Source organism: Oryza sativa, chromosome 8, assembly GCF_034140825.1.
Source record: "Oryza sativa Japonica Group chromosome 8, ASM3414082v1".
In the NCBI taxonomy this organism is placed as follows: Eukaryota; Viridiplantae; Streptophyta; class Magnoliopsida; order Poales; family Poaceae; genus Oryza; species Oryza sativa.
The window spans coordinates 3,987,670-4,015,350 of NC_089042.1; the positions used below are offsets into that span (position 1 = coordinate 3,987,670).

The 27,681-nt window shown below is 41.1% G+C and overlaps 2 protein-coding genes, 1 long non-coding RNA gene and 1 pseudogene across 4 annotated transcripts; 2 read left to right on the forward strand and 2 right to left on the reverse strand.

The window, feature by feature from the left end:
- Positions 1–619: 619 nt before the first annotated feature.
- On the reverse strand, positions 620–6,118 carry LOC9269110 (putative UPF0481 protein At3g02645). Its single transcript, XM_015794087.3, has 2 exons — positions 5,687–6,118; positions 620–2,073 (listed from the first exon to the last, which is right to left on the reverse strand). Exons 1-2 carry the CDS (start codon positions 6,082–6,084, stop codon positions 720–722), a joined length of 1,752 nt encoding a protein of 583 aa, XP_015649573.2. The 5' UTR covers positions 6,085–6,118; the 3' UTR covers positions 620–719.
- Positions 6,119–8,635: 2,517 nt separating this feature from the next.
- LOC4344752 (protein CHLORORESPIRATORY REDUCTION 6, chloroplastic) lies at positions 8,636–10,740 on the forward strand. Its single transcript, XM_015793406.2, has 4 exons — positions 8,636–8,973; positions 9,662–9,796; positions 9,885–10,093; positions 10,201–10,740. The coding sequence occupies exons 1-4, from the start codon at positions 8,763–8,765 to the stop codon at positions 10,405–10,407; spliced, it is 762 nt and encodes a 253-aa protein (XP_015648892.1). The 5' UTR covers positions 8,636–8,762; the 3' UTR covers positions 10,408–10,740.
- A 215-nt stretch (positions 10,741–10,955) lies between these two features.
- LOC4344753 (uncharacterized) lies at positions 10,956–11,929 on the reverse strand. Its single transcript, XR_010734715.1, has 3 exons — positions 11,792–11,929; positions 11,606–11,649; positions 10,956–11,502 (listed from the first exon to the last, which is right to left on the reverse strand). It is a non-coding gene; the product is annotated as an uncharacterized lncRNA (long non-coding RNA).
- Positions 11,930–20,062: 8,133 nt separating this feature from the next.
- On the forward strand, positions 20,063–25,265 carry LOC9269911 (zingiberene synthase-like; annotated as a pseudogene). The gene is made up of 7 exons (XR_001547929.3): positions 20,063–20,264; positions 20,908–21,160; positions 21,706–22,069; positions 22,160–22,378; positions 23,677–23,812; positions 24,382–24,633; positions 24,739–25,265. The product of XR_001547929.3 is annotated as a zingiberene synthase-like (transcript).
- Positions 25,266–27,681: the final 2,416 nt, after the last annotated feature.

Genomic DNA, 27,681 nt, shown 5'->3' on the forward strand with positions numbered 1-27,681 from the left:
CGTAGCCACCATAGTGCCACTCGGCTGCACTCGTTGAGGAGCAAGGAGGAGAAAAAAAAGAGAGTAGTAGAAGAGAGGGAGATGGGGGGGGATAGATGATAGTCGATGACATGTGGGTCCAACCTCCTGACTCATCGAGCCAACCGCGATCAACTTGTCACGTAAGCAGAAACCGCTTCCCAAATCACTGAATAAGTTTATTTGTGCCGGTTTTTAAAGATGGGGATGTGCTGTACCCGGTTTTACGGTTGAGGGAGGCGGTTCAGTTAGGAGCAAAAGAGGAGGAAGGTGAATAGACTTATTTTTTGTTGTTTCATCCAGGTTGGTGGGCCGATGAAACGCCTTGTTTTCAGCCCGTGTAAGCTAATGCTCGAGGGATTTCGGGGCAAGGCCCGGAAAATTACGGCCCGTATGACATGGAACAAACCAGCCCATAACACCTCGTCGGCGGCTCTATCGTGCCAAGCAGAGCATTGCGGTGGGAGGGAGTAGAGATACACTAAACCATATGGGTAAAAGCACACACAAAACTTCGCGAATTTTACAGGTATCAGCTTATACCATTCATGTACATCAACAAGTCCATGAAATTTTAGATACTGAATTTGTTACTATTTATAACATTTATGATTTTTTTTTCAACCGTTCAAGCATATTTTCAATACAGAGAGAAGCTGCAGCTGCTAGAAAGCTCCCGAAAACAAAACAAGGCCGTAGGGCTAGGGCCCTTTACCTCCAGGCTGCGGCATCTGCAGCATGTTGCCGAACCAGCGGTTGCACTGGTACACCGAGCAGAAGGTCTGCAGCGCCGTCATGAGCAGCAGCACGACGGCGGCGAGCAGCGTGAGCACCCGCCACGACCGGAACACGTAGCGCTTCATCATCCTCCTCAGCCGAACCGCCGCCCTCCTGCTCCGGTGCTCGTTCACCGCCCGGATCACCCCGTCCAGCCTCGGCACCCTGCTCAGCCGCGTCGCCCTGCACATCCCGTTCCACATCTCCGCCGCCTCGCCGTCGCTCTTCATCCGGTTCACCACCACCCCGCTCTGCCTCAGGATCTTCACGTCCTTGGCCGTGTCGATGATGCCGTTCATCAGCTCCGTGTAGCGCGCCAGCACCAGCGGCCCGCGCACGGCCACCGCCTCGTACGCGACCAGGTTGCGGAGGACCGTCTCCGTGTTGCCGTCGACGGTGATCACCGGGAGCTTCAGCGTCGCAGCCGGGGCGTCGAACTCGATCCCGGCGATGCCCTCGGGCGCCGGGGCGAAGCGCACGCCGCACGCCGCGAGCTGCGCCACCGACGGGATCATCAGCTCCTGCGCCAGCGGGGAGTTGATGATGGTGCCCAGGTTCACCCCCTTGAGCCGCGCCTCCATGTCCGCCGCCGACGACGAAGACGACCACAGCTTCCCGACCAGCGGCGCCACCGCCGAGAGCAGCGGCACCTTGCGCATCAGCTTCCCCGGGAGGCTCGCCGCGAGGCCCATCGGCCGGGAGATGAGGTTCTTCTTGATGAACCGGATCGGCGCCATGTCGAGGCTGGACACCTGCACGCACGCCTGCTTCACCTTGTCGTAGTCGGGGATCTCCTTCTGCATTTGGTCGAACACGTCGACGGCGGAGAAGTCCTCGGGGACGAGCGGCGGCGGCTCGTTACCGACGGCCTCGGCGACGGCGTCGGTGGGGACGAGGAAGTGGTAGAGCAGCTCGAGCAGGTGGGCGTGCCTGGCGAGGTCGTCGCCGGCGACGGCGAGGGCGGCGCTGGCGGTGGTCTTGATGGGGGACACCTCGGTGATGAAGCGGCCGAGGACGCCGCGGAGGGCGTCGGCGGCGGCGGAGGCGGCCTGGGCCTGGTCGGTGCCGTGGCGGAGCTCGAGGGCGGCGGCGAAGAGGAAGAGCGGGATCTGGTTCTCGAGCATGATGGCGTCGCGCACGACGGCGTTGATCCAGTTGGCCGCCGACGAGACCATGTCGGTGGCCTCGTCGCGGTGGTAGCTCTCGAGGAAGTCGAGGAGGAAGCACGTGTCGATGGCCATCATCCATGCCAGCGTCTGCTCGTTCAGCTCCAGTAACCTACGTACATGCATCGATTTATGTGTTAATTTGATTGAGTTAATTTAGCACAAGAAACTGCTTGAATTACAAAGGCAAACCCATAATTGGGGAAACTAACCACAAACACAGTTTCAATTTTTTTTTAGTGCTACCACCGTTGCATATTATGAGTTGTTTTGATTTTTTTTCTAGTTAACTCTTTTAGCTTTAATCAAGTTTATAGAAAAATATAGCAATATTTTTAATACAAAACAAACAAACTATAAAAATATATTAAATGTTAGTTTTAATCAAACTAATTTGGTGTTTGCTACATTTTTTATAAACTTAATCGAATTTTTAATAAGTTTGATTAGAAAAAAAATGATTTATAATATGAAATGAAGGAGTATGTTTATTTACTTACCTTTGGGCATTAATGGTCGCCTCAGTTGATAAGGCATAGAAAATAAGCGAGTCAATTAAAAATAATTTTATGGTTGGGCTATATATTTCCGCTAGCTCTAAGTGGCTTAGAAGCCAAGGCTGATCAGAAAAGAAAATGGTAAAGAAAATATAAAAATTCAAAAATCTTTTGCTATCTATACTATAAAAACAATATTAGCCACTACTTTTGCATTTTTCAAAATTAATTTATGATATTATGAAGTAATCCAATATTTATTTTAAAAGTGAATATTTTATATTAAAATAAACAAACAAGTGATACTATGCCATATGTGATAGAATATTTTTATAACATATATTATAATATATTTTAATCCATAGCAAAGCATGAACATTTTTGCTAGTAATGTACTCAGCAAACAAATTAACAATGAGGTTGGACTAACAATATGAACACACAACTAACTAGAATTTAAACCTTGTAGACCCACAACTACACCACTACAACGAGAGGATACTCGCTCTAAAATACGCGAATATTAGGGAGGAACTAATATTAAATAATTAGAAGGGATGGAGCTTCGAACCCAGATCGACTAGTCCACCACCTTATGGAGCTAGCCGGAAAACCCCTGGGCGTTTCTAAGAGGATACTCATTCTCACTTGGCTAGCTTGGTGACTTTCTAACTTATTCGCTCTCTTGCAAGCTTGGTGATTTATTCTAGCAATTAGTTGCTCATTGAGATGTTAACGCGTCAATTCTCTCTACCTAACTTAATCCTCTTATGTATACGTAAGATAATGATGTTATGTAGAAATGGTTTTATATAGCCATATATATCTACGTGCTAGATTACACCATGCCACGTAGATAGCCCAGTTCGTTGTTGTTTCTTGAAAGCTACATCAAGCCAACTGGTCAAAAACAAGCTCGATGTCAAAGGTTTTTGCTTGTCGTTTTTTCTCAGCTGCATTCCTATTGGCTATTGCCTTTTAGGATAGATGCAAGGATAAAAATGAAAATAAATATATAATAAGACCCGTACATGAGATATAAATTTTGGGCATAATACTTATATAATCTCAGACTCGCCTTAGACGACTAACACATCCTCTTGACCTCTTAAATTGGAATTAACGCAGAGGAGATCAAACGGTTTTGACAGGAGCGTCGTCTAAACGAATCTCCTTCTCAAGTTTTAATCTTCTATTTTCCGTCTGATTGTTAGTGTTGGCTTTCAACGAGAGTGTCATGTCACCACTATGGCCTTGTTTGAATCCTCCGGGCTATTAAATAGCCCTCCGGAATCTTGCTATTTAGAATTATTAAACGTAGATTACCGACAAAACCGATTCCATAACCACTAGGCTATTTTGTGAGACGAATCTAATGATGTATATTAATCCATAATTAGCGGCTGATTACTGTAGTCACTGGTGGAGAAACCATCTTTGCTCGGTCGGCCAAAACCCACAATGGTCCCGGTTACAATAAAAACCGGGATTAAAGATTATCTTTAGTCCCGGTTCAAAAGTTTAGAGCTGCTTTTTAATCTTTAGTCCCGGTTGGTGTTACCAGCCGGGACTAAAGATCTATTTTTAGTCCCGGTTGGTACCAACCGGAACAAAAGATCGTGGCGGAGAGTACGAGGCATCTGCCATCTGCGAGATCGAGGAGGAGGAGACGAGCAGCCTTATCTCTTCACCTCTTCCTCCACTGACCTTATCTCTTCATCCCATCTCTTCCTCTTCCTTCTCCTCCTCTCCTCTAACTCCTCTCCTTCCCTCCCCCAGCATCCCTTCCTCTTCCTCTTCTCTAACTTCTCTCCTCTAACTCCTCTCCTTCCCTCCCCATCATCCCACTGATAGATCCGGCGGCCGGCGGCCTCGCCGCGGCGCACCGGCGGGCAGAGGCCCGGGCGGCGGCGGACGGCGCTGTGGCGCGGCCTCATGACGGTGCGGCGGCGGACCGCGGGGCCTCGCGGCGGGCGGCGCGGCAGCGGCTGCAGCAGCCTGTGTTTTTTTTTCTTTTTTTTCTAAGAATTTGTGATTCAGATCTGTGTATTTGATTTGTGTGTGATGTCTGTGAATATGTGATATATTTGTGATGAATTTTGTAGAAGTTGTGATGTAATTTTGTTTTAAGATTTTGTGATCTATTTGAATATGGCCGATTTGGGGATTTGAGGATTTGGGGATAATTTATTTGGGATTTTGGGATGGGGATGGAGTGAAATCAATATATTAAAAACAAAATGAAGAAAATAAAATAATAATAGAGCAATCGGATCTAGCTAGGCTAGCTCTGTCTTTAGTCCCGGTTGGTGTTACCAACCGGGACTAAAAAGGCTCTATCTTTAGTCCCGGTTGGTAACACCAACCTGGACTAAAGATGAATTTTTACTCCCGGTTTTTTCACTCGGGACTAAAGATCACTATCTTTAGTCCCGGATTGGTAGTCCCAGTTTGGGGGTTACGAACCGGGAGTAAAGCCCCTTTCTCCACCAGTGAGTATCACTCTAGCAAATCATGGATTAATATACTTCTTTAGATTCGTCTCGCAAAATAGACTAGGGGTTATGGAATGGGTTTTGTCAGTAATCTACGTTTAATACTTTTAAATAGCAAGATTCTGGAGGGCTATTTAATAGATAGCCCTCCGGATCCAAACAGGGTCTATGTCTTTGTTTATGTTTATTGAGGGACATTTTGCTAACAATTAGTAATCAATTCTACAATTTGTCATCCATGAGCGTGATTTCTAAAAAGAAAATGTTGTGGTACAAGCGTTTTATTTTTCTCTCTAATACAGTGATACTCCGTCCATCAAATAATATAAAAGGCGCACACATATTTCAACATTAACTTTAAAAATATTTTACCAACAATTAGTATAAATAATATGAATTTTTATTTGCTGAAAATAATATCATTGGATTGAGATTTGAATATGTTTCATACGGTTATAATTTGTTGCTACAAACTTTACAGTATACGAGAAATTATAAACCAAAGATTAATTTTGAAAATCATGTCGAGTTTGATCATGGCTTATAATAGAGCGAGTACGTTTTATGAAAACACTTTTAATAGAAATTTCTTTAAAACAATAAATCAAAATTTCAAGTTTATGGCACTAAACATTTGATTAATTATAGACTAATGCATGGTTAGTGTCCGTTTTACAAACCCAAGTGTATATAGTTTCAGCTGGAAGCTAGGCAATACACAGTACATATATACCTGTGGTAGGGGGCGAGGATCTTGTCGTGGATGTCGGAGAATCGGCGGACGAGGTCGTCGAACCTCTTGCCGGCGGCGAAGAGCTTCTCGGCGCGCTTGGCGGCGGCGAGCTTGTAGCGCTCCATGTCGCGCAGCTCGGGGCGGCGGCAGTGGTAGGGGCCCAGGGCGAAGTGGTGCGGCGCGTACGCCTCGGGCCTCGTCGACCTCAGCACCCTCGGCACGTCGAACACCTTCACCGCCGCCGCCCCGAGCTCCTCCGCCGCCCGCTCCGCCATGCTCTCCCTCACCCTGCTCAGCCACCGCCCCTCGTCGAACCCCACGCCGGCGTTCCCCGCCGCCACTCCCACGAACCTCGCCTGCTCCTGCAGCCTCGCCATCTGCTCGCCGCCGCTACCCATCGCCGCCGTCGTCGTCGTCGTCTCCGGCCTCCTCTTAGCTAGCTTTAATTTGAGTTGGGTTCTATATATATGTATATATAGCACTATAGCAGTATATGTGGGGTAGTTATTAGGTCAAGGGAATGATGGATTAGTGCAAGTGGGAGGTTAGATGGAGTTAAAAAGGGGATTAAGTTAGATTAATTAGGGCTAGACAGCGCGTAAGCCACAGAGACTACGTGAAACATGCTCATCATATATATGTGATCTATATATATCAAGTTGCACAGAGTCGTCCTTACCGAGTGAATGAAGAAGAACGGGAATGCACGGATGCATGCATGCACGTGTGAGACTTTAATTTCTTCTCCTGATGAGGTTGTGAACATTTTATATCTGAACTTGTTAATTACTGTAAGTTCTATGTAGTATATATAGACTATGTCAAGTCATCCCCCACAGGTTTTGTAAATAAGTTCATAAACGACTCATATATATTGTTGTATAAACGGAAAACCCGAAAACTTCGAAATTCTATATATATAAGATTTGGCTACAGGGCTCCACCACTGAGATCAAGGCATACTGGATTCTGGGACGGATCCAACGTGCGTAGATGCTGGGAGAACTTGAGTTCCGTATTCCACTAGATCACCATTGATATGTAGAAGGAGAGAGGGGAGGATGAAGAAGAGGAGAGGTGAAAAAGTTAGAGGGCTGAAGGAGGAAAAAGGAGATGAGTCCCTTTAATCTTATCCTGGATTCGCTCTCGAAGGTTAATAATTTTAGGTTAGAAAACGTGTCATAAGCAAGAGCATACATGAATCATGCTCATATATTCTAAGAAACTTTGGAGTTGATGCAAAGATGAAGGTCTTCAATCGTCACCTCCTTCCCCCAAAAAAAAACCTCTTACAAAGGTGACTTAGGTTAAACTCCATCTTTATGTGAACTTCTTAATAATTAATTAGACAGCATGTCAATGATGATGAGCATCTCATATTATACTGTTGAGCCCTAGTTAAAGAAACGTTGCAAACGTGGAGGGGCCACACAGTGTTTTTTTTTTCTTTTTTTTTTGAAACTGGCCAAAACAGTGGATAAGGGCATCGATCTAGGACAATGATACAGCGTTGCCGTCTTGCAGACATATATGCATGTGGAGTTAAGTATATATATAGTACGGTACAGCTTAATTCAGCTAGCTAACGACGATGATTATTTAGAGTAACACACAGATTGGTTAATTATATGAGTTGATGGGTACTTGTGTTTGCATTATGATTTTGATTACATTTATGTCACCTCGTATAATACCGGCTGAATTAATGAACAACTTACGTATACCGCAAATGGGGAAAAGAAATTGAATCAGTACGTACGTAGTGTTTTTCTTTGGCCACTTGTAATCGCTGTTGCAAATAGTTTGTGATTTCCAATGGAAGGCAGAGCCGGTAAATGGTCTTAAAAAATCATTACATATTGTCAACGCAATTATAATAAGTGTAACGACGGAAAGAAAGAAGCATGTGATCGAACTTGTGAAGGGTTTCATATTTGTATTTGTATTGTACACAACATATACCAGGATATAACTATACCTATTTAATTGATTTTATCACACTGAACACATGATAAAGCACGAAAATTTAATAGGTTACATATGCATGCTTATAATAACTAACAATTTGACTAAAATGATTTGCTAATTACTATTAAATGGTTATATATTATGATGAATAAAAGTTTTATGATTATATTTATAACGCTACACACACTCGATGATATAACGGAGGGAGTATATTTGAATACCTATAAATTTTCATAAAAAAACAAGTGGTCAAAATTTAAACTTGAATAGTGTTATTACCAATTATTCGAAAACGGAGTGACTATATATCATATATATGTATGGAAAACGGCTCAACAACATCCTAAGCATGAAAGCATCCAAATTTTGCTCGGTTACACATCAAGTGATATTATAACATGTCATTAATAAAGGGCATTATGCAACTAATATCATTTTCAAGCTGGGATGAAACTTGGTGTGATGGGTCACGACCTCCTTGTGCATGTTAATTTTGTCTCTATATAATCGAGCAAAGATTATCTTTTTTGAGCTAAGAAAGTTCCATGTCTTATCGTTTGACGCACAGCAGATACCAACAAGAGTTGGAGCTCCAAAACGACGGCATGCATGTTCTGAAAGGCCATACTACTTTTGATTTTGTGAGGATTCATCTCACATGCACGCACTAGTTTAAAAAAAAAATTGAAACGAACATGTGTATGTGAAACACATGGGTTAATATATTTCATCAACCTTGAATTTTGAAGTAGAAGAAAATGGAGTTAGATGATGTCAAACTGCATGTGATCTGTGCCCTGCTTTGTCTCGACAGTCAACACCAGGAGCTGAGCTGTACAAATTGGGCCGCACATTTCATGGGCCGGGCCGGGAGAAGCTAAAAGGCCCATATGGGCCCACAAATGTGCTGTTCCATAAAAAAAATAAATATAAATTACTTGTAATAATAATAAAAAAAGAAGAAGAAAAAGCGAGATAATTAAAGGATAATAAAATTTGGCGGGGAGAAGCCACGACCGTTCGCCGGCGTTGCGTCTCCCGCCGCGGTGACCTCACCTCTCTTCCTCGCCGCCGGCGGCCGCGCGTCCATCGCGTCGCCGTCGCCGCCATGGCCGCCACCGCACTCCAACTCCCAGTGGCCAGCTCGCAACGTCTGACGCTGAGGCGTTTCCCCGGCAGCGGCTCGTTGGGTCGGTACTCTGGGTTGCGGTGGCCCGTCGCGGCGCAGGCGAGGAGGGCGGCGGAGGAGGGGTTTCGTCTCCGTGTCGCGTTCAACCCCTCCGGGAACTTCGACCTCTCCCTCTCCACCGACCAAGACGGTGAGCGACTAGGAGTAAAAACTACTGCCAATTTGGAAATAAATTTCTCCATGGAGAGCGGTTGAAAACCAAAATTCCGTATTTTATTCAGTTTTGTGTTTGAGTTTGAAAACTATATAATTTTCTGTAGTAAGACAATACTACTGACTTGTTTTTTTTTCTTCCATTGCTAACTATTACAGTGCACCGTCAATCTGCTACATATGAGTATCTGACTGAGATGATTGACTCTTAGTGAAGTTACATCAACCATCACAGTTGATAACCATCGCAGTTGATGTGCAAATTGCAAGAATACTAATCTTGTTATGACTAAAACATTTGAGCTTTTCACTCAATCGTTTGATTCAGTCAAAGATGTTCTCAAACTTCAATTGCATGGGAGGGATGTGGCTTGGAAATGCCTAATTAACCACAGGGTGGTTCATTTATGTGAAACCCTGTTTATTGGTTGCTAGAGGTTCCCTGAAGGGTAAAAGTTGTTATTATGCTTGAAACAAAGCAAGGGTGGAAGTGATTTTATTTCTTCATGCTGGGTTGACCTCATGTTACCTAGTAAAATTTGTTACAATTAAAACTTTATTTGTTGCCTATCAGTCGTTCTGTGTGTATAATATGCACCTGTTCCTTGATTTGGTAAATCCATTTCTTTTGCTTGCAAATGACAATCTTCGACGGCTTGCTGTAGATGCCCCACAAGTTGAGCCTCCACCACCACCTACAGAAGGTCGCTTTGAGATTGTCATCAACACCGATATCATCCGGACGCTCGACCTTTCGCCTGTTCATGAAGTACTTGGTGACTTGAATTCCCTGACACCAGGTGCGCAACAATGAAAGTCATGACATTGTATTGTTTCAACAGTCAATTCCATGTTATAGTTAACAAGAATCTTATGTGTATCATTCAGCTCAAACAAGAAATCTCTTGGATCGAACGGTCGGGTTTACTATAAACTATGAGAGGGAGGATCCATATGATGTGAGGGAGCTGTCAGAGTTCCCTGATATAAGGCTATGGTTTGTGAGGCTTGATGCTTGTTACCCTTGGTTCCCTGTTGTGCTTGATTGGAGAGCTGGTGAACTTGCCAGATATGCCGCAATGCTGGCCCCTCACCAGGTAACAAGATATAACCTGAATTTTGCATCCCCAAATAATTTGGTCCTACATATACTTCCATGTCGTTTTGGAGTTTAAGATGAATTCATATTTGCAAAAATCTGCAGATGAGCATGAGGCTTGGTGTGGTCTTCAACCCGGAGGCGCTGGAGCTGTTTGTGATGAAGAAGGTGTTCATTGTTTACTCATGGCTAAAGCAGCAGGAACATCCTAAACCTGGACTCAAGACGGCTGACATGGCCAGGATGCTTGGTTTCGGTATAGGAGATGAATTATTCGACTTGATTGAGAAGTATCCTGCTGGTCCTTCATGAATCTATCTCCATAACCTAGAGAATTTTGTCAATAATAGGCATCACATCATACCTTTTTCTTTTTTTTTTAAGCATCACCCGGGGCGAAATGCTCACCTGAATATGGATTACATCATACTGAATCAAATGATAACTGTTTTCAGTCGTCTGGGCTTTGCTATATGTTGTTGTTGTCTACAGGAAACAATTCAATGTGTAAATAGTGCCAAAGAAATCAAATTTTAGCTCAGGAGTACAGTTTGAGATTTTGCTTCTGGTGCTAGTAACTTTGTAAGCTCCTGCAACTGTGATATGAATATAATTTTGCCACTAACGCCTTGCTTGAGAAAGAAATCTCTCCTCTTATTTTAATTGCAGCTGTCTCCCCTGTCTTTATCCAGGAAGCATCCGACATTCGAAGAGATAAGCAATCATCTCTCTGCTCATCAGTAGTCGTCAGAGTTTTGTTAGGGAGCAGAATTTGCAGCACAAACTGTACACTCTCCTTCAAAAAGGCGCAGCGTTTCCTGCAACCCTGTCTAACCTGAATGCCTTGAGAACAAGAAAACAAAGATAATTTTAAGCCTGAGTTTACTCTAACTGACAGTTTGATTGGACTGTCGAATGACATGTAGCCGTCCGGTACAGTTGCCTGAATGACAATCCTAGAACAGTACTAATCCTGTTCCTTAACAGTTCTCTTCAGACTGAAGCTGAATTCAATTGGACATAATCAAATCATACAAGAAAAACTACTCTTCAGAACTAACTAATGTGCTGAAAAACTAGTGAGCCACAGAGCTCACATGGTCCAGTTCATCTTTCTGAAGATTGATGGAGGTAGCATCTTCAGAGAAAACTGGACAAGTTTTCATCATCTATGATCTATCTGCTACTTGCAATCTAGCATGGACCGCAGGGAGTTGTTCGGTGGTGATTCGGTGAATGACCACCGGGCCCGGAGTAGTCCTCACTGAACCTTGGATCCATGTCATGGGGATTGCTCATCTTCGGTGGCCTCGTTCTACTTCTACCTGGGCCACGCCTGTCGTTGGATGCGCGACGCGTGTCGATCGGACGGTTAGCAGTTGACTGCCATTTGGAGTTCAGCATCCCCTGTCAATTTAGGTGTTCAAGTTCAGTTGATCACTACATTTCCGTGCTGCGATTCAGCATGTTAATTAGTGGAGCTGTGTTCAGGCTCACAGATTGTACTGACCTCATTGTTCAGAGCTGCATGCAACCCCATGTCCAGCCTAAGTCCTATACAAGATGAAATGGATTGTATGTAACAAGAATCAGTACCTTTACATTCATGATACACAACAATGAGAGGTAGAAACAAAATGTAGCTGAACTCAAATATGAAAACGAGTATTAGATATTACTTGTCCTGAAACATTACCATGAGCTGTTGCTGCCATGATCAGGAGGATGACAGAAGCCAATACCATGGAACTCTTCATTGCAGTTACTAGTGCTGATGAAATGAAGTTCCAAAACAAGAGAGTTGAGGTCTGTCAATTGAAGCCCAAGGCAATGCAAACTGAGGGCTTTTGTCTGCATATATATATATGGGGTCAGCTAACAGCTTGTTCCCAGATTTCAGAATGCTTTGGAAATCTGAATCACAGATGCTCACATGCATGTCTCCTAGCTGGGTGTTTTCTGACACAAGCTCTTGTTAATTAGTCTGAATCAAAACGGAAGAGTCCTGGATGTGATTTATTTTATGAGCACATGTAGCTTTGGTTTTGAGTCAAGATGCCACGTTTTCAGGATTGGTGTTTCCCTTGAAAAGTGGTGCTTGCATGTTTTACTCTGACCTAGTATGTAGTGCATGTCCTGACTCTGGGCTATGCCATATTCCAGGGTTTTATCTGAACTTTTGTTACTACTGCCTAGGTTGTCAGGATCATGATCCATGTCACAGTAAACTTGTGTTCAAAGCCTTGCTGGACCATTCAGATCCTGATCCTATGTAGTATTGCAGTTATAAAATATTGATATGAAATCTAAGGATGATTGTTTCTTTTTTCAGCAGCAATTGTTTATTTAAACTAAATCACAAGAAAATACTCCTACTGGGTCTTTTGGAACGAGTGAATTCGCTCGTTCGTGGAGTATTCATAATAAATTCAAAGCAGCGTCTATTTTGTACACTCAATTTAGTATCTTATTAAGTTAACGTAAAAATTCGAAATTAATAATTAGTAAGTTATAGCTAGCATGGTCTTCAATATAAGAATTATAATATCACTCTATAAAATGGGTTTTTCCAGTCGGCCAAAATGGACTTTTGCAGGTGGTTAGTAGTGCCATCAGAAACCAAAGGCCAGTGAATATAACTATTTGCGATGGTAGACGCCAACCGTTAAAATGCAGATATTTGTGCTGGCAGTTAACTTACGTAGCCCATCGGTGATAATAGATCTACGCCAGTGGGCCGTGCCCCCTCCCCAGTCCCCACGGGATATGCCTTCGCAGGTGGGACCCACTATCAACCGCTAGCGAAAGAAAAGTGTGGCACCATGAAAAAAATCGTTTTTAAAATAGTATACGGACTTTTATCTTGGATTAATTTGATCATGCTATTACAAATATGCTGAATTAAAAAAATACCATTACTATTCACAATATCAGCTAGGTGTCACTGAAATTTTGTAAAATTGAAAAATGCTATCACTGCCAAGTTTTCTCTTAAACTCAGTCAATTTCTATCTCGTTCTCTCCTCTCTCTCTCTCACTGCTGCTCTATCTTCTCCTCTCTTTGTGTGAGGCTGGGGCCGAATGAGGTGGTCAATTTCGTTTTGGGCTAAAATTTCAGAAATTTTGGTGCACCGAATTTTTTGAAAATTTTCATTCTGTTATCCGAAATTATTTGAAAATTTAATAAAATTTGATTGAATTTTAATAAACTTTGACCAAATTAAAAAAAACCAAAAATTTCGACGGATATTATTTGAATGCCGGTAGGGTGCGAAATTACGCAAATTGACAACCCTGACCAGCCTAAACTGCTGTCGCCTCCCCCTGCTTCTCGTCTGACTCGTCGCTGGCCGGCATCAGGCCATCCCCTCCTGGTGCTGCTGTAAACGGCATCATACTTGATTGAGTCAATGGGGCTGATTCTTAACAAATACGGATCGAGTAGCCAATCTTGATGCTATCGATTTGTATATGACTCAATCAGTGACATGACGACAGGCTAATTAATTTGATGTAAATTCAATTACATTTAACAGTGTGTTGTAAAAATGAGATTATTATATATACATATAAATTGGTTTATGGAACTTTGCCTGCATAGATATACTTGTACTGATTTCAGGCGATCGTACGTGCGACAATTGCGCCGGCTGCGTGTGTGCTTCTCGCCGCGACTCGCGATTTCTACAGAGTACGTGTGGACGCGATTATTCCAACCATTGGGCCGGCTATATGCCCCATCTATACGATTACACCAAGTAGAGCTAAGCGGGTCCCACATGTCAGCATAATTAAAATCTAATTAAGGTGAGGTCTTGTGAAACTACAATACCAAAAAGGAACATATGTGATTATGTGATATATGTCAAAATTTCAGTGGTTATCTATAATTTGGACCATAAATCCGAAGTTCTACAAAATTTACTCTTTTAAAAAGCAAGCATTGGAAATGATGAATTTTTTGTTATTTTTATATTTATTTTTAAGAGTTTTAAAAAATAAATTCCATTTCAAAGTTGTATATAAATATACTCCTCCCGCCCTACCATAGGATGGGGCATATAAATCACCATATGGTAAGACAATCTATGTGCAATGGAACCCGTAGGAGGGACCAACTATGGCAATTTTGTAGCCGGCCTTCTCCGGCGATAAATCACCCTCAGGGAGGGCGAGAAGGGGCGCCTGCAAAATTACCATGGTGCGCCCCTCCAGCCTTGTGCCACGTCGCATAGCACGTCCTACATAGGATGGGAGGAGTATAATTTCGCAAAACTTTAAAACGACGACTTATTTTTAAATCTTTCAAAAATAAATTAAAAAATTCTGGAAATGATATATTGTGGGCTACTAGACTCTTGGGGTTCAAAAACTTACCTAATGTAGGAATAAGTTTATTTTGCTTCCCTCATCTTTTGCACTTAGTTGAATCGCATCCCTCAACCGTAAAACCGGATATAATGCCTCCCTGAACTTCAAAAACCGGTGCAAATTGACTCCTTCGTTGCTTTTGAAAGCATTTTCTGATGACGTGGCACATTGACTTGGTTTAAGTATGTTGACGTGGCAGCGTCATAAAAAATTAAAAATAGAAGTTGGTCTGACATGTAGGTGACAAAAGTAAAAGGGACATTGCTTATTTGACCCTATTTTGAAGTTTAAGTACTAATTTGACCTTGTTTTTTCAAGTTTGTTTATTTGACCCCGTTTTTCAAAATTGAAGCTACCGTTTGACCCTATTTTCAAACACCGTTAGGGTTTCATTTAGATCAAATTAAAAAAAATGAATTTACAAGCCTAAATGACTAAAATGCCTTTATTCACTCATTCCTTATCCTCTCCATGCTCTCTCACCACTTCCTTCATTAGAGCACAAATGGCTGGAGAGACGGCGGCTGCGTTGGCTCCACGGCGGCGGCATGACGAGGAGGACCGCCGGCGGCAGCGGCGGCTGCAGAGGGGCGATGACGGCTGGAGGACCGTCGGCGGCGGCTGCGTTGGCTCAAGGGCGGGGGGCAGCTGGGCTCGGCGGCGGCGCCGCACGGAGGGGACAAGCCGGCGCGGCTGCTCATGGAAGGAGGTAGCGGCGGTGGCGGAGGGATGGCAGCTGCGGGGCGCCGTGGAAGGAGCGGTGGCGAGCGGCAGTGGAGGGATGGCGCCGCGGTGCTAGTGGCGCGCGCGCGGAGAAAGGAGCGGCGGTGGCGGATGCGGGGCGCAACAGGAGCGGCGGCGAGCGGAAGGAGCAGCGGCGAGCGGCGGCGGAGGGATGGCGCCGCGGTACTGGTGGCGCGCGCGCGGAGAAAGGAGCGGCGACGGCGGATGCGGGGTGTAGACGGCAGCGAGCGGAAGGAGCAGCAGCGAGCGGCGGAGGAAGGAGGCCGGCGCACAGAGGACGAGCGGTGATGGCGCGCGGGGAGGGAGGGAACGGTGCCTAGTGCGGCACCGGAGCTCGCCAGCACGCAGGAGTGAGGTGAGGAGGACGGCGGCCAGGGCGCGGAGAGCTTGCCGGCGCTCCGCCACCGCCGCTACCTCCTTCCGCGTGCTGGCGAGCTCCGGCGCCGCACTAGGCACTGTTTCCTCCCTCCCCACGCGCCGTCACCTCTCGTCCTCTGTGCGCCGGCCTCCTTCCTCCGTGCGTGTGATGCCACAGCCCACCCTCCGCACGCCGGCAAGCTCCGGCGCCGCTCCCTCCCTCCCCGCGCGCCGGCCTCCATCTTCCTCCGTGCAAGCGCCGCCGCCGGGTCGGCAACGATGACGACGCCGCCGTGGTGAAGAGGATGGTGGTTCGAATCCAAAATTTTGTAATATTTTTGATAAAATAGAGTCAAATAAACAAGGGCAGAAGGGGTATTTTTTTTGTTCCAATTGACACCGTTACATGCCCTGAATAGAAGATGGTTAGATTGTATCTTCAATTTTAAATAGGAGGGTCAAATGAGCAAAGTTGAAAAAAGAGGGTCAAATTGGAAGTTAGGTCTCAAAACAGGGTCAGATGCGCAATTGCCCCAAAGTAAAAAATAAAAAATTGGTGGGGCCCACTTGTCAACCCCACTTCTCCCTTCTCCCATGGGAGACTATGCAGTGGCGGGAGGCCAGTGGTACGATGACCTGCTACTCCACTCTCCTATGCTCCTCCATCCTCCCAAGCCACTTCTCATGGCGACCCCGACCGGAAAGCCATAGTCCTAACTGGAGAAGTTGCCTGTCCCGGAGAACTAAAGGTTGGGATCGGAGTGCGGCGTTGATAGTGGGTGCCGCCGGTTTGCTGCCTCCGTGGGACGTGTCGTCGTCGGTGCATCCTGGTGAGAGAGAGGGTAGGAGAGGTTAGGAAGAAGATAAGATTAGGATGATACATGGGTCCCGCCCACTGACTTAGCTAGTCAATTGCGGTCAATATGCCACGTCAGCTGAAACCACCTTCCAAACAACTAAAGGAATTGATTTGCACCGGTTTTTAAATATGGAGGAGATGTTATACCCGGTTTTATGGTAGAGGGAGGTGATTAAATCAATATCCCACCTACTGTAGCGGGCAGCTTATCAGTACTTGGCTAGGTCTAACTCGGGGAACCTTCGAAATTGTGGCCCATATGCATGAGAACGGTGGTATCGTTATACTCCCTCCTTCCCTAAATGTTTAACGCCGTTGACTTTTTTAAACATGTTTGACCGTTCGTCTTATTCAAAAACTTTTATGAAATATGTAAAACTATATGTATACATAAAAGTATATTTAACAATAAATTACTTAAATTTTTTAAATAAGACGAACGGTCAAATATTTTTAAAAAATTCAATGGCATCAAACATTTTGGGATGGAGGGAGTAACTTATAAGTAGAGATGAATAGATGATAGGGACAACACTTTTAGGCATCTCTTGAGACAAAAATGCGTATAAAGCTTAGGTCTCGAACATGTCATTGCTGTTCAAACACAGACGTATAAATATATAGGGACAGCACTTGTAAGTAACCTATGAAACAAAAAAATATAACATTATAGATTTCGACGTGCTATGTACTTAGACCCACACATATTATTTCATCACGAGTTCCCTTTTTTCCTTTTGGAAAAAAAAAGAGCAATCAGTCCTATACTAGACCAACGTACAGGACCAAGTTGGGCCTCACATTACATTTGAATTTAATTTGTAAAATATGCATAATCTTGACCACTATTTGCTCAAAGACAGGTCGAACATATATATGGAACACATCCTATTACGGCTGTATATACAACATAGGACACATGCTGTTTAATTATGTACCACCAACATAATGTATTTAGGGGTTGTAAGGTGCCCAACATTTTAGCCTATAAACATATATAAGAGTTGTGTCAAAAAAGATTAGGATAAGATTTAATAGATTTTTAAGCTAAAAATATTTAAGAGCTAAGATGGGTTGTACAAAGAGCACGGGCCCATTACCCCTAGGTGAGGTGGGATATGATGCGAGCCACACATTATTTGCTTCTCTAGCTCTTACAGTATGAGTGTGCTGGACCACACCTATCTAATTTGTCGACCCTTGAGCCTTACATGGGGCATTTTCTCTTCAATTTAATGCAAATTTCTAGAAACAATTGACAACAGAGTGACATCTATTACTTGAAAGAAAATCAATTTCGGACTTGATATACATTCAGAAAAAAGAGAGAATTTTAGGCGTGAATAGTACCACTACCGTTCAGACGTTTGATTTATCTCTTTTTTTTAATAAAAATCGATGTCTTGAGTTTAGACTTTTAATGAAGTGTGGTATATGAATATTGTCAATTTTTTGGGATTTTTTTCGTAACTGTTTGAACAGTGTTTGAACAGACGAGAGGAGTTTTGCTGGAGAGATTAAGGGCCCCTTTGATTTGTAGGAAAAATGTAGGAATTTTGGAGGATTTCAATCCTATGGAAAAAAAAATCCTATGAAGGCCTTTGAGACAAAGGATTGAATCCTATCCAATCCTTTAAAATTCCTATGGAATGGGTAATCCTATGCACATTTTGGAGGAAAGTTAGCAAGAGGTCTAACCTCTTGGAACATTTCCTCTGAGTCTATCTCTCTCATCTGATTCCTGCGTTTTTCCTGTGGTCCAATCAAACGGCCATTCCTGTGTTTTTCCTGTGTTTTGCAATCCTCTGTTTTACAATTGTATTCCTGTCAGAATCCTGTGTTTTTCCTATTCCTCTGTTTTTTTATTCCTACGATTCAAAGGGGCCCTAAGGTGGTGTTCTTTTCAGCTGAAAGATTAAAACGAGATGGTATTAACGTTCCCTTTGAGTGTGAGCTGTCATTTCAAAGTACACGCTAATTAAAAGAATTTGGCTATGCTTCTTGCATGCTTCGGCCAGCTTTATATATATGCTTGAGTGTGATCAATGATGCAAGCTGAACCAATGAGAAATAGCTGGCCAATTTGCAAGTTCTCCCTGGGAGGATAGTGGTATTTACCTATTATTTCTTTCTTCTGACCTATAATATAAGAGATTTTGAGGGATATGACACATTTATGAATTAATATAGACAAAAATAAATTTGCTATATTATGGGGCGGAGGAAATACCACTCAGTGTCATATGTTTCCCCTTGTGGCTGTGAGCTTTTACGTGTTTCACGTGAGAATGTGCCCTTGTATTTGAAGAAGAAATAAAAAGAAAATGAGGAAATAATCCTATTTAGTTAGGACATATTGTATCAAATCAATTAAGCAGAAATTAAACAGACGACCCACTAATGCGTGGAATCAATCGTACGTGGTAGTGTTAGTTACTAACTGATCGAGTTAAGGCTGTCTAAACTGCTTCGCAAATTGCAATGACTACTACCTTGTTTATGACAAGCATATTTTCCTATCTACTACGATATTATTTTATTTTAAAATACTTTCTATATGAAAGTTATCTTAAAAAGTCAAATAAATTTATTTTTTTCAGTTTTCAATACTTAATTAAGACTCAACTAGCTATAAGCAACTGGCTCGTTTTGCTTCGGTTGCCGCTGATAAGCTAAGCCAAAGAAGCAGTTTTTCATATATACTAAGCCAGGCTCGGTCGTTCTTATTTGACAAAAGAACAATTAATGGTACTTCCCAAGAAAATTTGCACTTCTAGACATTTACTTGGAAAATAAGAAACCCTCCCAACTTCCTTACATACGCATGCATGATTTCATCTATTAGATGTTTTTTTTAGGGAATTCATCTATTAGATGTGTGTTCGGAGGAGAGGGTTAGGAACTTTTCTCCTGTGCACGTAAAAAAGGGGTGGCTCAGAGCTAACTAGCTAATTAAGTATTCGCTAAAAAAAACTTTAAAAAATAATTAATATGATATTTTCAAAACAACTTTTGTATAGGTTTTTTTTTTTAAAAAAAACCCTCACCATTTAGCAGTTTGGGAAACACGCGTGCGAAGAATTAAATGAGGGACTAGAAGTTGAAAATGTGTAGTTGAGAACACACTATAAAAGATTAAGGGTGTGTTTGGTTGTCAGCCATTCTTTACCCCTAACAAAGATTAATTAGGTCAAGTCGAGGCATCCACAAAAGTGTGGTGGACAAATTGCTAGCAATAAAGTGTGGAAAAGTTAGCAAGAAAATTGAGTATATGATGTGTGGGACATGTGATTAAAAGAAAATGTGGCAAGGTATAATTGTCAGAGTGAACCAAACACATGGCTAACAAATTGTGACGGTTAAATGTGTGGTGTGATAAAGTGTGGTTATGAACCGAACACCTGGCCTATCCGTTGGCCACCATCTCACCGAGTTTTAGGGGTCTGTACTCTCGCTGGTATCTGCTTGCATCATGACATACTCTAGGCAATCATGGAAGGATGACACACACGTGGATCATGCAAGCATATGCTTACATCATTTTGACGTGTGCCAACATGAAGTCATGCTGATGCATGCTTGCTCAGCCTGTGCAAAACCGTCTATAAATACCACGCGAGGCAGCAGACGTAGCCACTCACCAGCTAGTCGCAGAGAAATATAATTAGGTTACATTGGCAACAATAGAAGAGAGAATTTTAATTTGCTAAGAGATGTCGTCGCCACCTGCAGCTTTCTCCAATGAAGGCGATGAGCAGCCACAGCGAAGGGCTCCTACAAGCTTCCACCCCTCTGGGGCAATTTCTTCCTCAGTTACCAGCCACCTACTGCGCCTAAGGCAATTACTTTCTTATTATATACTCTCTCCGTATTTTAATGTATGACACCTTTGACTTTTCAAACAACGTTTGACCATTCATCTTATTCAAATTTTTTGTGCAAATATAAAAATATTTATGTTATACTTAAAGAATATTTGATAATAAATTAAGCCACAATAAAATAAATGATAATTACATAAATTTTTTGAATAAGATGAATAGTCAAACGTTGATTAAAAAGTCAACGGCATCATACATTAAAATATGGAAGGAGTAGTATATATATATATACTATCTGATTCTCAGTTGATAGGAAATTAGTAAGTGACATTTCTACACTATGTGGTAGTTCAACTTTATAAATAAACTATAACTAAATAACTAACGGTCCCTTAGTTTTCGTGGAATTTTTTTTGTTGGACATAACGAATAATGTAGACTTTATCTTGAGAAATATATATGTTCACATTAGTATTACATTTATACCATGTTTTGTACTAACTATATTATTAATTACCATCGAAAACTATTAGTGGATGCATGAGTGCATATTGGAGATTAATTGTGTATTTGTGCCTTCTATAGGTAACTGATTATTTATTATATGTATACATGGTATGCTTTTGAATGGTTGAAACATGTGTCTTCCTTAATTTACAGCATGCTTACATGAAAGAACGGGTTCAAGTTGTGAAAGAAGAAGTTAGGAAGGTAGTAAAGGGCTCGAGTGAAGTACCAGAGATATTGGATCTTGTGATCACGCTGCAACGGCTTGGATTGGATAGTTACTACGAGACTGAGATAAACGACCTTCTCTGCATTGTTTACAACACCGACTACAACGATAAAGATTTACACCTAGTTTCTCTTCGATTTTATCTTCTACGAAAGAACGGCTATGATGTGTCATCTGGTAATTAAGGTCTTATTGATGATAAGAATTAATTAATTAGTTTCTTCCAAAGAAACAACTAACAAAGTATTTGATGATAGATGCAAGGACATGTATTTCTAACTGTCCTATATAATTAAGCCCATAGCATATAGGAACTTTCCTTTTTTTCTACTCTATTCCAATTATCCAACTGCCCTATTCAAAGATCTCGAAGAAGGAATCAATACGAACCTTATAGATTAGTTTGAAAAATATATAGTTCGCATCTATAAACTAAATATATACTAATAACACCCCTAGCATCTAGTAGAAATTAGTGCTGCGGTTAACTGAAATATTTTAAACAAATCATATTAGAAAAACAACAAACAGTCTAGATTGGAGAAATTTAATTGAAGTACCTGTCATAAAATTTCATTTATACATTTTAGTATAATGTATTTCATATATACTCATGCATGTAGCCTAATTATGTTCTGTTACATATTCTCATATACATATATAGTTGGGGACATGCACTTAATATCCATAATTTTAAGAAGTTAACATGATCACCTTTGCAGATATGTTTCAACATTTTAAAGACAAAGAGGGGAGTTTTGTTGCTGATGATGTAAGAAGTCTTTTGAGCTTATATAATGCGGCATTTCTGAGGACTCATGGTGAAAAAGTACTTGATGAAGCAATTGTTTTTACAACTAACCGCCTTAGATCCGAATTGGAACATTTGAAATCTCCGGCAGCTGATGAAGTGTCTCTTGCTCTTAATACACCCCTGTTCCGGAGGGTTAGAATATTAGAAATACGAAACTATATTCCTATTTATGAAAGTGCTACTACACGAAACGAATCCATATTAGAATTTGCAAAGTTGAATTTCAATCTCCTTCAACTTATTTATTGTGAGGAGCTAAAATCTATCACAGGGTGAGTTAATTACTTTAAAGTGTATAATGATTATCCAATTCCCTCAAATTATTATAAATAAGTAATTTCTAGCATTTGTGTATAATACAGATGGTGGAAAGAGCTTAATGTTGAATCAAACTTAAGCTTCATTCGGGATAGAATAGTGGAAATGCATTTTTGGATGATAGGAGCATGCTCGGAGCCCCATTATTCTCTTTCACGAATTATACTTACAAAGATGATAGCATTTATCACCATACTAGATGATATATTTGACACATATGCTACAACCGAGGAGAGCATGATGCTTGCCAAAGCGATATATATGTAAGCCTTCATTACAATATGTGCTAATATGAATTGTAGCTTTATATTGTAGCTAGTTCTTACTAAGTGTAAACATTTCCAGTTGTATAGCTAGTTCTTACTAAGTGTAAACATTTCCAGTTGTATGTAGAATCTATTTCACTGTAGGATGAACATCAGGAGTCAACTATTAAAAAATTCATAGTAGAATGGAGCGAAGGAACTTTATGAATATGAATACTATATATTGCGATGCACACATTTTTAGTTTAAATACTAGTAATGTATTCACCATAACATCTTAAAATATTAATCTCATGTGTGTCTCATTAATTGAGTAAAAGAGTAGGTGGATTGAATTTTCTCCTAAATAATTACCAAAGATCAAGGAAAACAGTTTTCTCTAAAAATAAGCAACAGAAACAGTAAATCTATTTGGGCATTTACTATAATAATTGCTTAAAAGCAATAATAATAGTTGGCATTTGCTGCTATGCATGTTTTATGCAACATGAAGTTAATGCTTTACTTGAATCATATCCGAATCCAATGTTTGAGGTAATTTAATATTTCTAAAATCGATTCGATAAAGGCAATGACACGCAAATATCATGTTTACGTATATTGCAATTATCAAGATTATTCTATGATGATAAACAAACAAGAGTAAAAACATAGATATAAAACAGGGCAAAATTGAAAATAATTCATTCATTTCATTTACAGTAATTTATCCTAAAAAATTAAATCGAACATCACATACCATAGACTGAGAGCAGTGGAGAAAAAATGTTAGATGAAAAAAATTCTAGAGTAATCATCATAGTGCACACATCAAAATATTAAATTTTGGATAGATTGTTTGGACACGAAATGACAATTTTGCCATATATATTTCGGACAGTGCAAACAACGGTTATATTTGGGACACTGCTTCAGTGACTACCATATGACTGACCATGAGTAGTACTTTGAAGCTACATCGTGCCATACACCAATCTTAGTCAAGAATATAATGCTTGCCATTTTATTTTACCTTAGGAGTTTAGGAAGGTAGAGAAGACAATCAAGCTACGAACATTATCTTTTATCTTGGATATATTATCTGCCATGGAAATAACATAAGAACTGATGTATGTCAAAATTTGTTAATGCCAATAAATATGTATATACTAGACAAATTTACTAGTCTTCTTTCGTTTATTAAAAAAACCACTATAGCTAATATAATATTTTGAGTTGCGGTTCCATACATGATTGCACTTTTGGTTAATTTGAATTGTGAATAAAATTAAATGGCACTATATTGTAACATACAGGTGCAATGAAACTGCAACAGTGCTACTTCCAAAATACATGAAGGATTTCTACTTATATTATTTAAAGACATTTGATTCATTTGAAGAAGCACTATGTCCAAACAAAAGTTATCGAGTGTGTTATCTCAAAGAGTTGGTAAGTATTCTACCCCAAAACTATTTATGGCTAAAGATGTAGAATTGTTTTATTTTTAATACATCGATATATCTAATGGGTTGTAAAATAAATGACAATATGTAGTTACCATATTCTTATGTTAGATCTGTATTTGAATATGCCTTCATATATTTTCATAGTTGTTGATGATATATTATGAAACAAATTAATGGTCAAAAGTGCAATGTTGATGACCATGTGAATCAGGCGCCTTATATTTTTGGATGGAGCGAGTATTAGATAGATTGGAATATAATGATATAGTTATTTATCCATGATTATGATACAAATTTTGTTATAAACTATATAACAACTTCATTGTTAGTTATATTCTACATATAAATATTTATTTGATTGTATGTTTTAATAGAATATATCTAACTCAACGAACAATACTGATTGTTTTATCCTAAGAGGAAATTATGGTAACCACTTTATTTATGACATTCTAATGACTCAATCATATTTTTTGGTAAAATGATATTTCTTCAAAATTATGCCCGTATAACGGCTGAATTAACACTACACTTTTTACACCTCTAATATAGTTCAAGAGGTTAGTTCAAGAATTCTCTCAAGAGATAAAATGGCGTGATGATCATTACATTCCAAAAACAATAGAGGAACACCTGGAACTTTCAAGAAAGACTGTTGGTGCCTTTGAACTAGCATGTGCTTCTTTTGTTGGGATGGGCGACCTTGTAGCAAAGGAAACTCTTGATTGCCTTTTGACTTATCCAGAACTTCTTAAGTCTTTCACAACATGTGTACGGCTCTCAAATGATATTGCTTCAACAAAGGTCATTTTCTACCATTATATCTTTACACTTATATATTTATTTATGTTTAGTAATCTTCGACTTCAATTATAAATAACTGAAACATGATGCTATGGAATCTTTCAGCGTGAACAAGCAGGGGACCACCACCATGCTTCTACAATTCAGAGTTATATGCTCCAACATGGTGCAACAGCGCATGAAGCATGCGTTGGGATAAAGGAGTTGATAGAAGACTCATGGAAGGATATGATGAAAGAATACCTTACACCAACAGACCTGCAACCAAAAATCGTGGCAAGAACGGTTATTGATTTTGCGCGAACGGGTGATTATATGTACAAGCAAGTTGATTCATTCACTATTTCACATACAATCAAGGATATGATAGCATCGCTCTATATGGAGCCGTATAACATTTAAATCAAAACATGTATTTACATTATAAATATTATATTATCCAATATAGAGTTTCAAATTGTAATATATATTCACTAGCTTTCAATAATGTGTTGGTGGCTGTTGATCACCAAATAATCATTACTTTCAGCCTCATTAGAAAGTTTCCATGGTTAAACTAAGAAATGTTTTCCTTAGCTTGTTGTCACAATATTATGTGCAATATACTAAGTCCATATGATCTTGTTCTGTCCCCCAACTATTTATATATATTTTAGTTAATTGGAGTAGATCTCATGGCAAAATTGTTCAAATATTCTGATGAAATGTTCAGATGTTATGATCATCATCATGTACGTAGTTGATGGGTACAAAAAAAATATTATGTCACCGTTGTTAAGCTTTTCATGTATTGACTCCTGACATGGTCTAGATCAGAAGTGATAGATATATTGAACCTTAATTATCACCAAGGGAACTCCATGTGTCCAACAGCACTGGAGCAACGCTTGATCTGTGGTTGGAATAAGAATTCAAGTCTATATGACCCTTATATTTCTTCGCAAAAGAAAAAAAAAACCCTTATATCTAGCCTTACATTTGACTAAAGAATTTATCTCCAGTAAGCATGATTCCGCAAACAACCTCCATTGTGAGCAAACGATCTCAGCTAACCATGCTAGCCCATGGGCTTGTTTGCAACCGCATGGGCCGTGTTGGTCGATGGATTTGGTTATAACCGCACCTTTATACCTAAAATTTACAAGATAATTTTAGCATTTATTACTCCCTTCTTCCCGTAACTAGTTTATTTTTAGCTCCTCATGTTTATTCCAAAATAAGTTCATCTATAGTAATCACTAAATCGGAGTAGGAGTTATGACTGTGTGGACTCTTATTTAATATTAGCCATTATAATTATGTTCCTGCTGTTGGGGAAGTGGCTTCGCCCTCGGAGGCATGGGACCGAGGATCCCCCGTCGTCCCCATTCTCGTGGCTGATTAAGGAGTCTTACAGTCTTGCTCCTGGGAAGCCCCTCGGAGCCCGCCAGCCACCGGGGGAGACTAGCGAAGGTCCCCTTTGCGGAGCCCTCGAGGGGCTCCAGGAGTAAGCCTCAGGGGGAGAAAGTCAGTCCCATTCCCTAGGCCTCCAACAACATGATGGCATCCAGGGCGCGTGACACCAACGGCATTGATGGCGCATTCAAGGTGCCCAACTACCCCTGACACAAGCGGCGGTGCCAGAGCAAAGGGTCGAGGAGCCCCAGTCTCCCGCCTTGCCCTTGAGCCACGCACCCGGGAGTCGCAGGATCCCTGGGGACACGGGTATAATGGGAGCAGTCCCATCCTCTGTCCCCTGGAACTTTACCTAATTACTATGGGACCCACCTGTTGGTCCCTAGCAGAAGAGTAGAGGCTGAGAAGGCTGCCTTTGTAATTTCCTATACCTCTATGGGGTATATAAATGTATACCGGCTCAGTATTGGGAGATGTCGAAACGGGCATAATGGGAGCAGTCCCATCCTCTGTCCCCTAGAACTTTACCTAATTACTGTGGGACCCACCTGTTGGTCCCTAGCAGGAGAGTAGAGGCTGAGAAGGCTGCCTTCATAATTTCCTGTACTTCTATGGGGTATATAAATGTATATCGGCTCACTATTGGGAGATGTTGAATATAGAAAGAGGACTACCTTAAACACTTGTTGGATTCCCGTTTGATTTGTTTCAACATTGGCGCCGTCCGTGGGGATCGACAAGGAAGTAGAGTAAAATTAAAAGCAAGAGAGAAAGCACTACCAGTTGGGAGGGGGAGATGCTTCCAAAGCGGAAAGCTGTCGCAGACAGTCCTTGACCTCTGTTCCCTAGAGAAACCAACGCGTGACGTTTTTCATTAACGCCCCCTGAGGTAAAGGGCATGTGAAAATCGTTTTTCAACGGCGTGCGGTAGCTTTAAGTAGAGATGAATACTCCCTCCGTTTCACAATGTAAGTCATTCTAGCATTTCCCACATTCATATTGATGTTAATGAATCTAGACATATATATCTATTTAGATTCATTAACATCCATATAAATGTGGAAAATGCTAGAATGACTTACATTGTGAAACGGAGGTAGTAGATGATAGAGACAACACTTTTAGGTACCAAGTAGGAAGACGAAATACGTATAAGCTCAGGTTTCCAACGTGCTATTGCTGTTCACACACAGACGAATTAATATAGATAGGTACAACACTGTTTTGTAAGAAACAAAAAAAAGAATAGGCTCCTAGGATTTCGACATGCTATTGCCACATTTTGTCATCAGGAATTCCATTTTTCTTTCTAACTAAAAAAGAGCGATCAGTCTGACTAGACCAACAGGACCAAGTTGGTCCTCACATCACATTGACATGTTTAAAATATTCATCTTAATTAATTGGCCACTAATGGCTAAAAGAGAGGTCAACCATTTTGTCATCAGGAATTCCATTTTTCTTTCTAACTAAAAAAGAGCGATCAGTCTGACTAGACCAACAGGACCAAGTTGGTCCTCACATCACATTTACATGTGTAAAATATTCATCTTAATTAATTGGCCACTAATGGCTAAAAGAGAGGTCAACCATATGTAAGATCTCTTGTTACTATCTGATGACGCTCTCTCTCGTGGGCCGATCTTCTGGTGA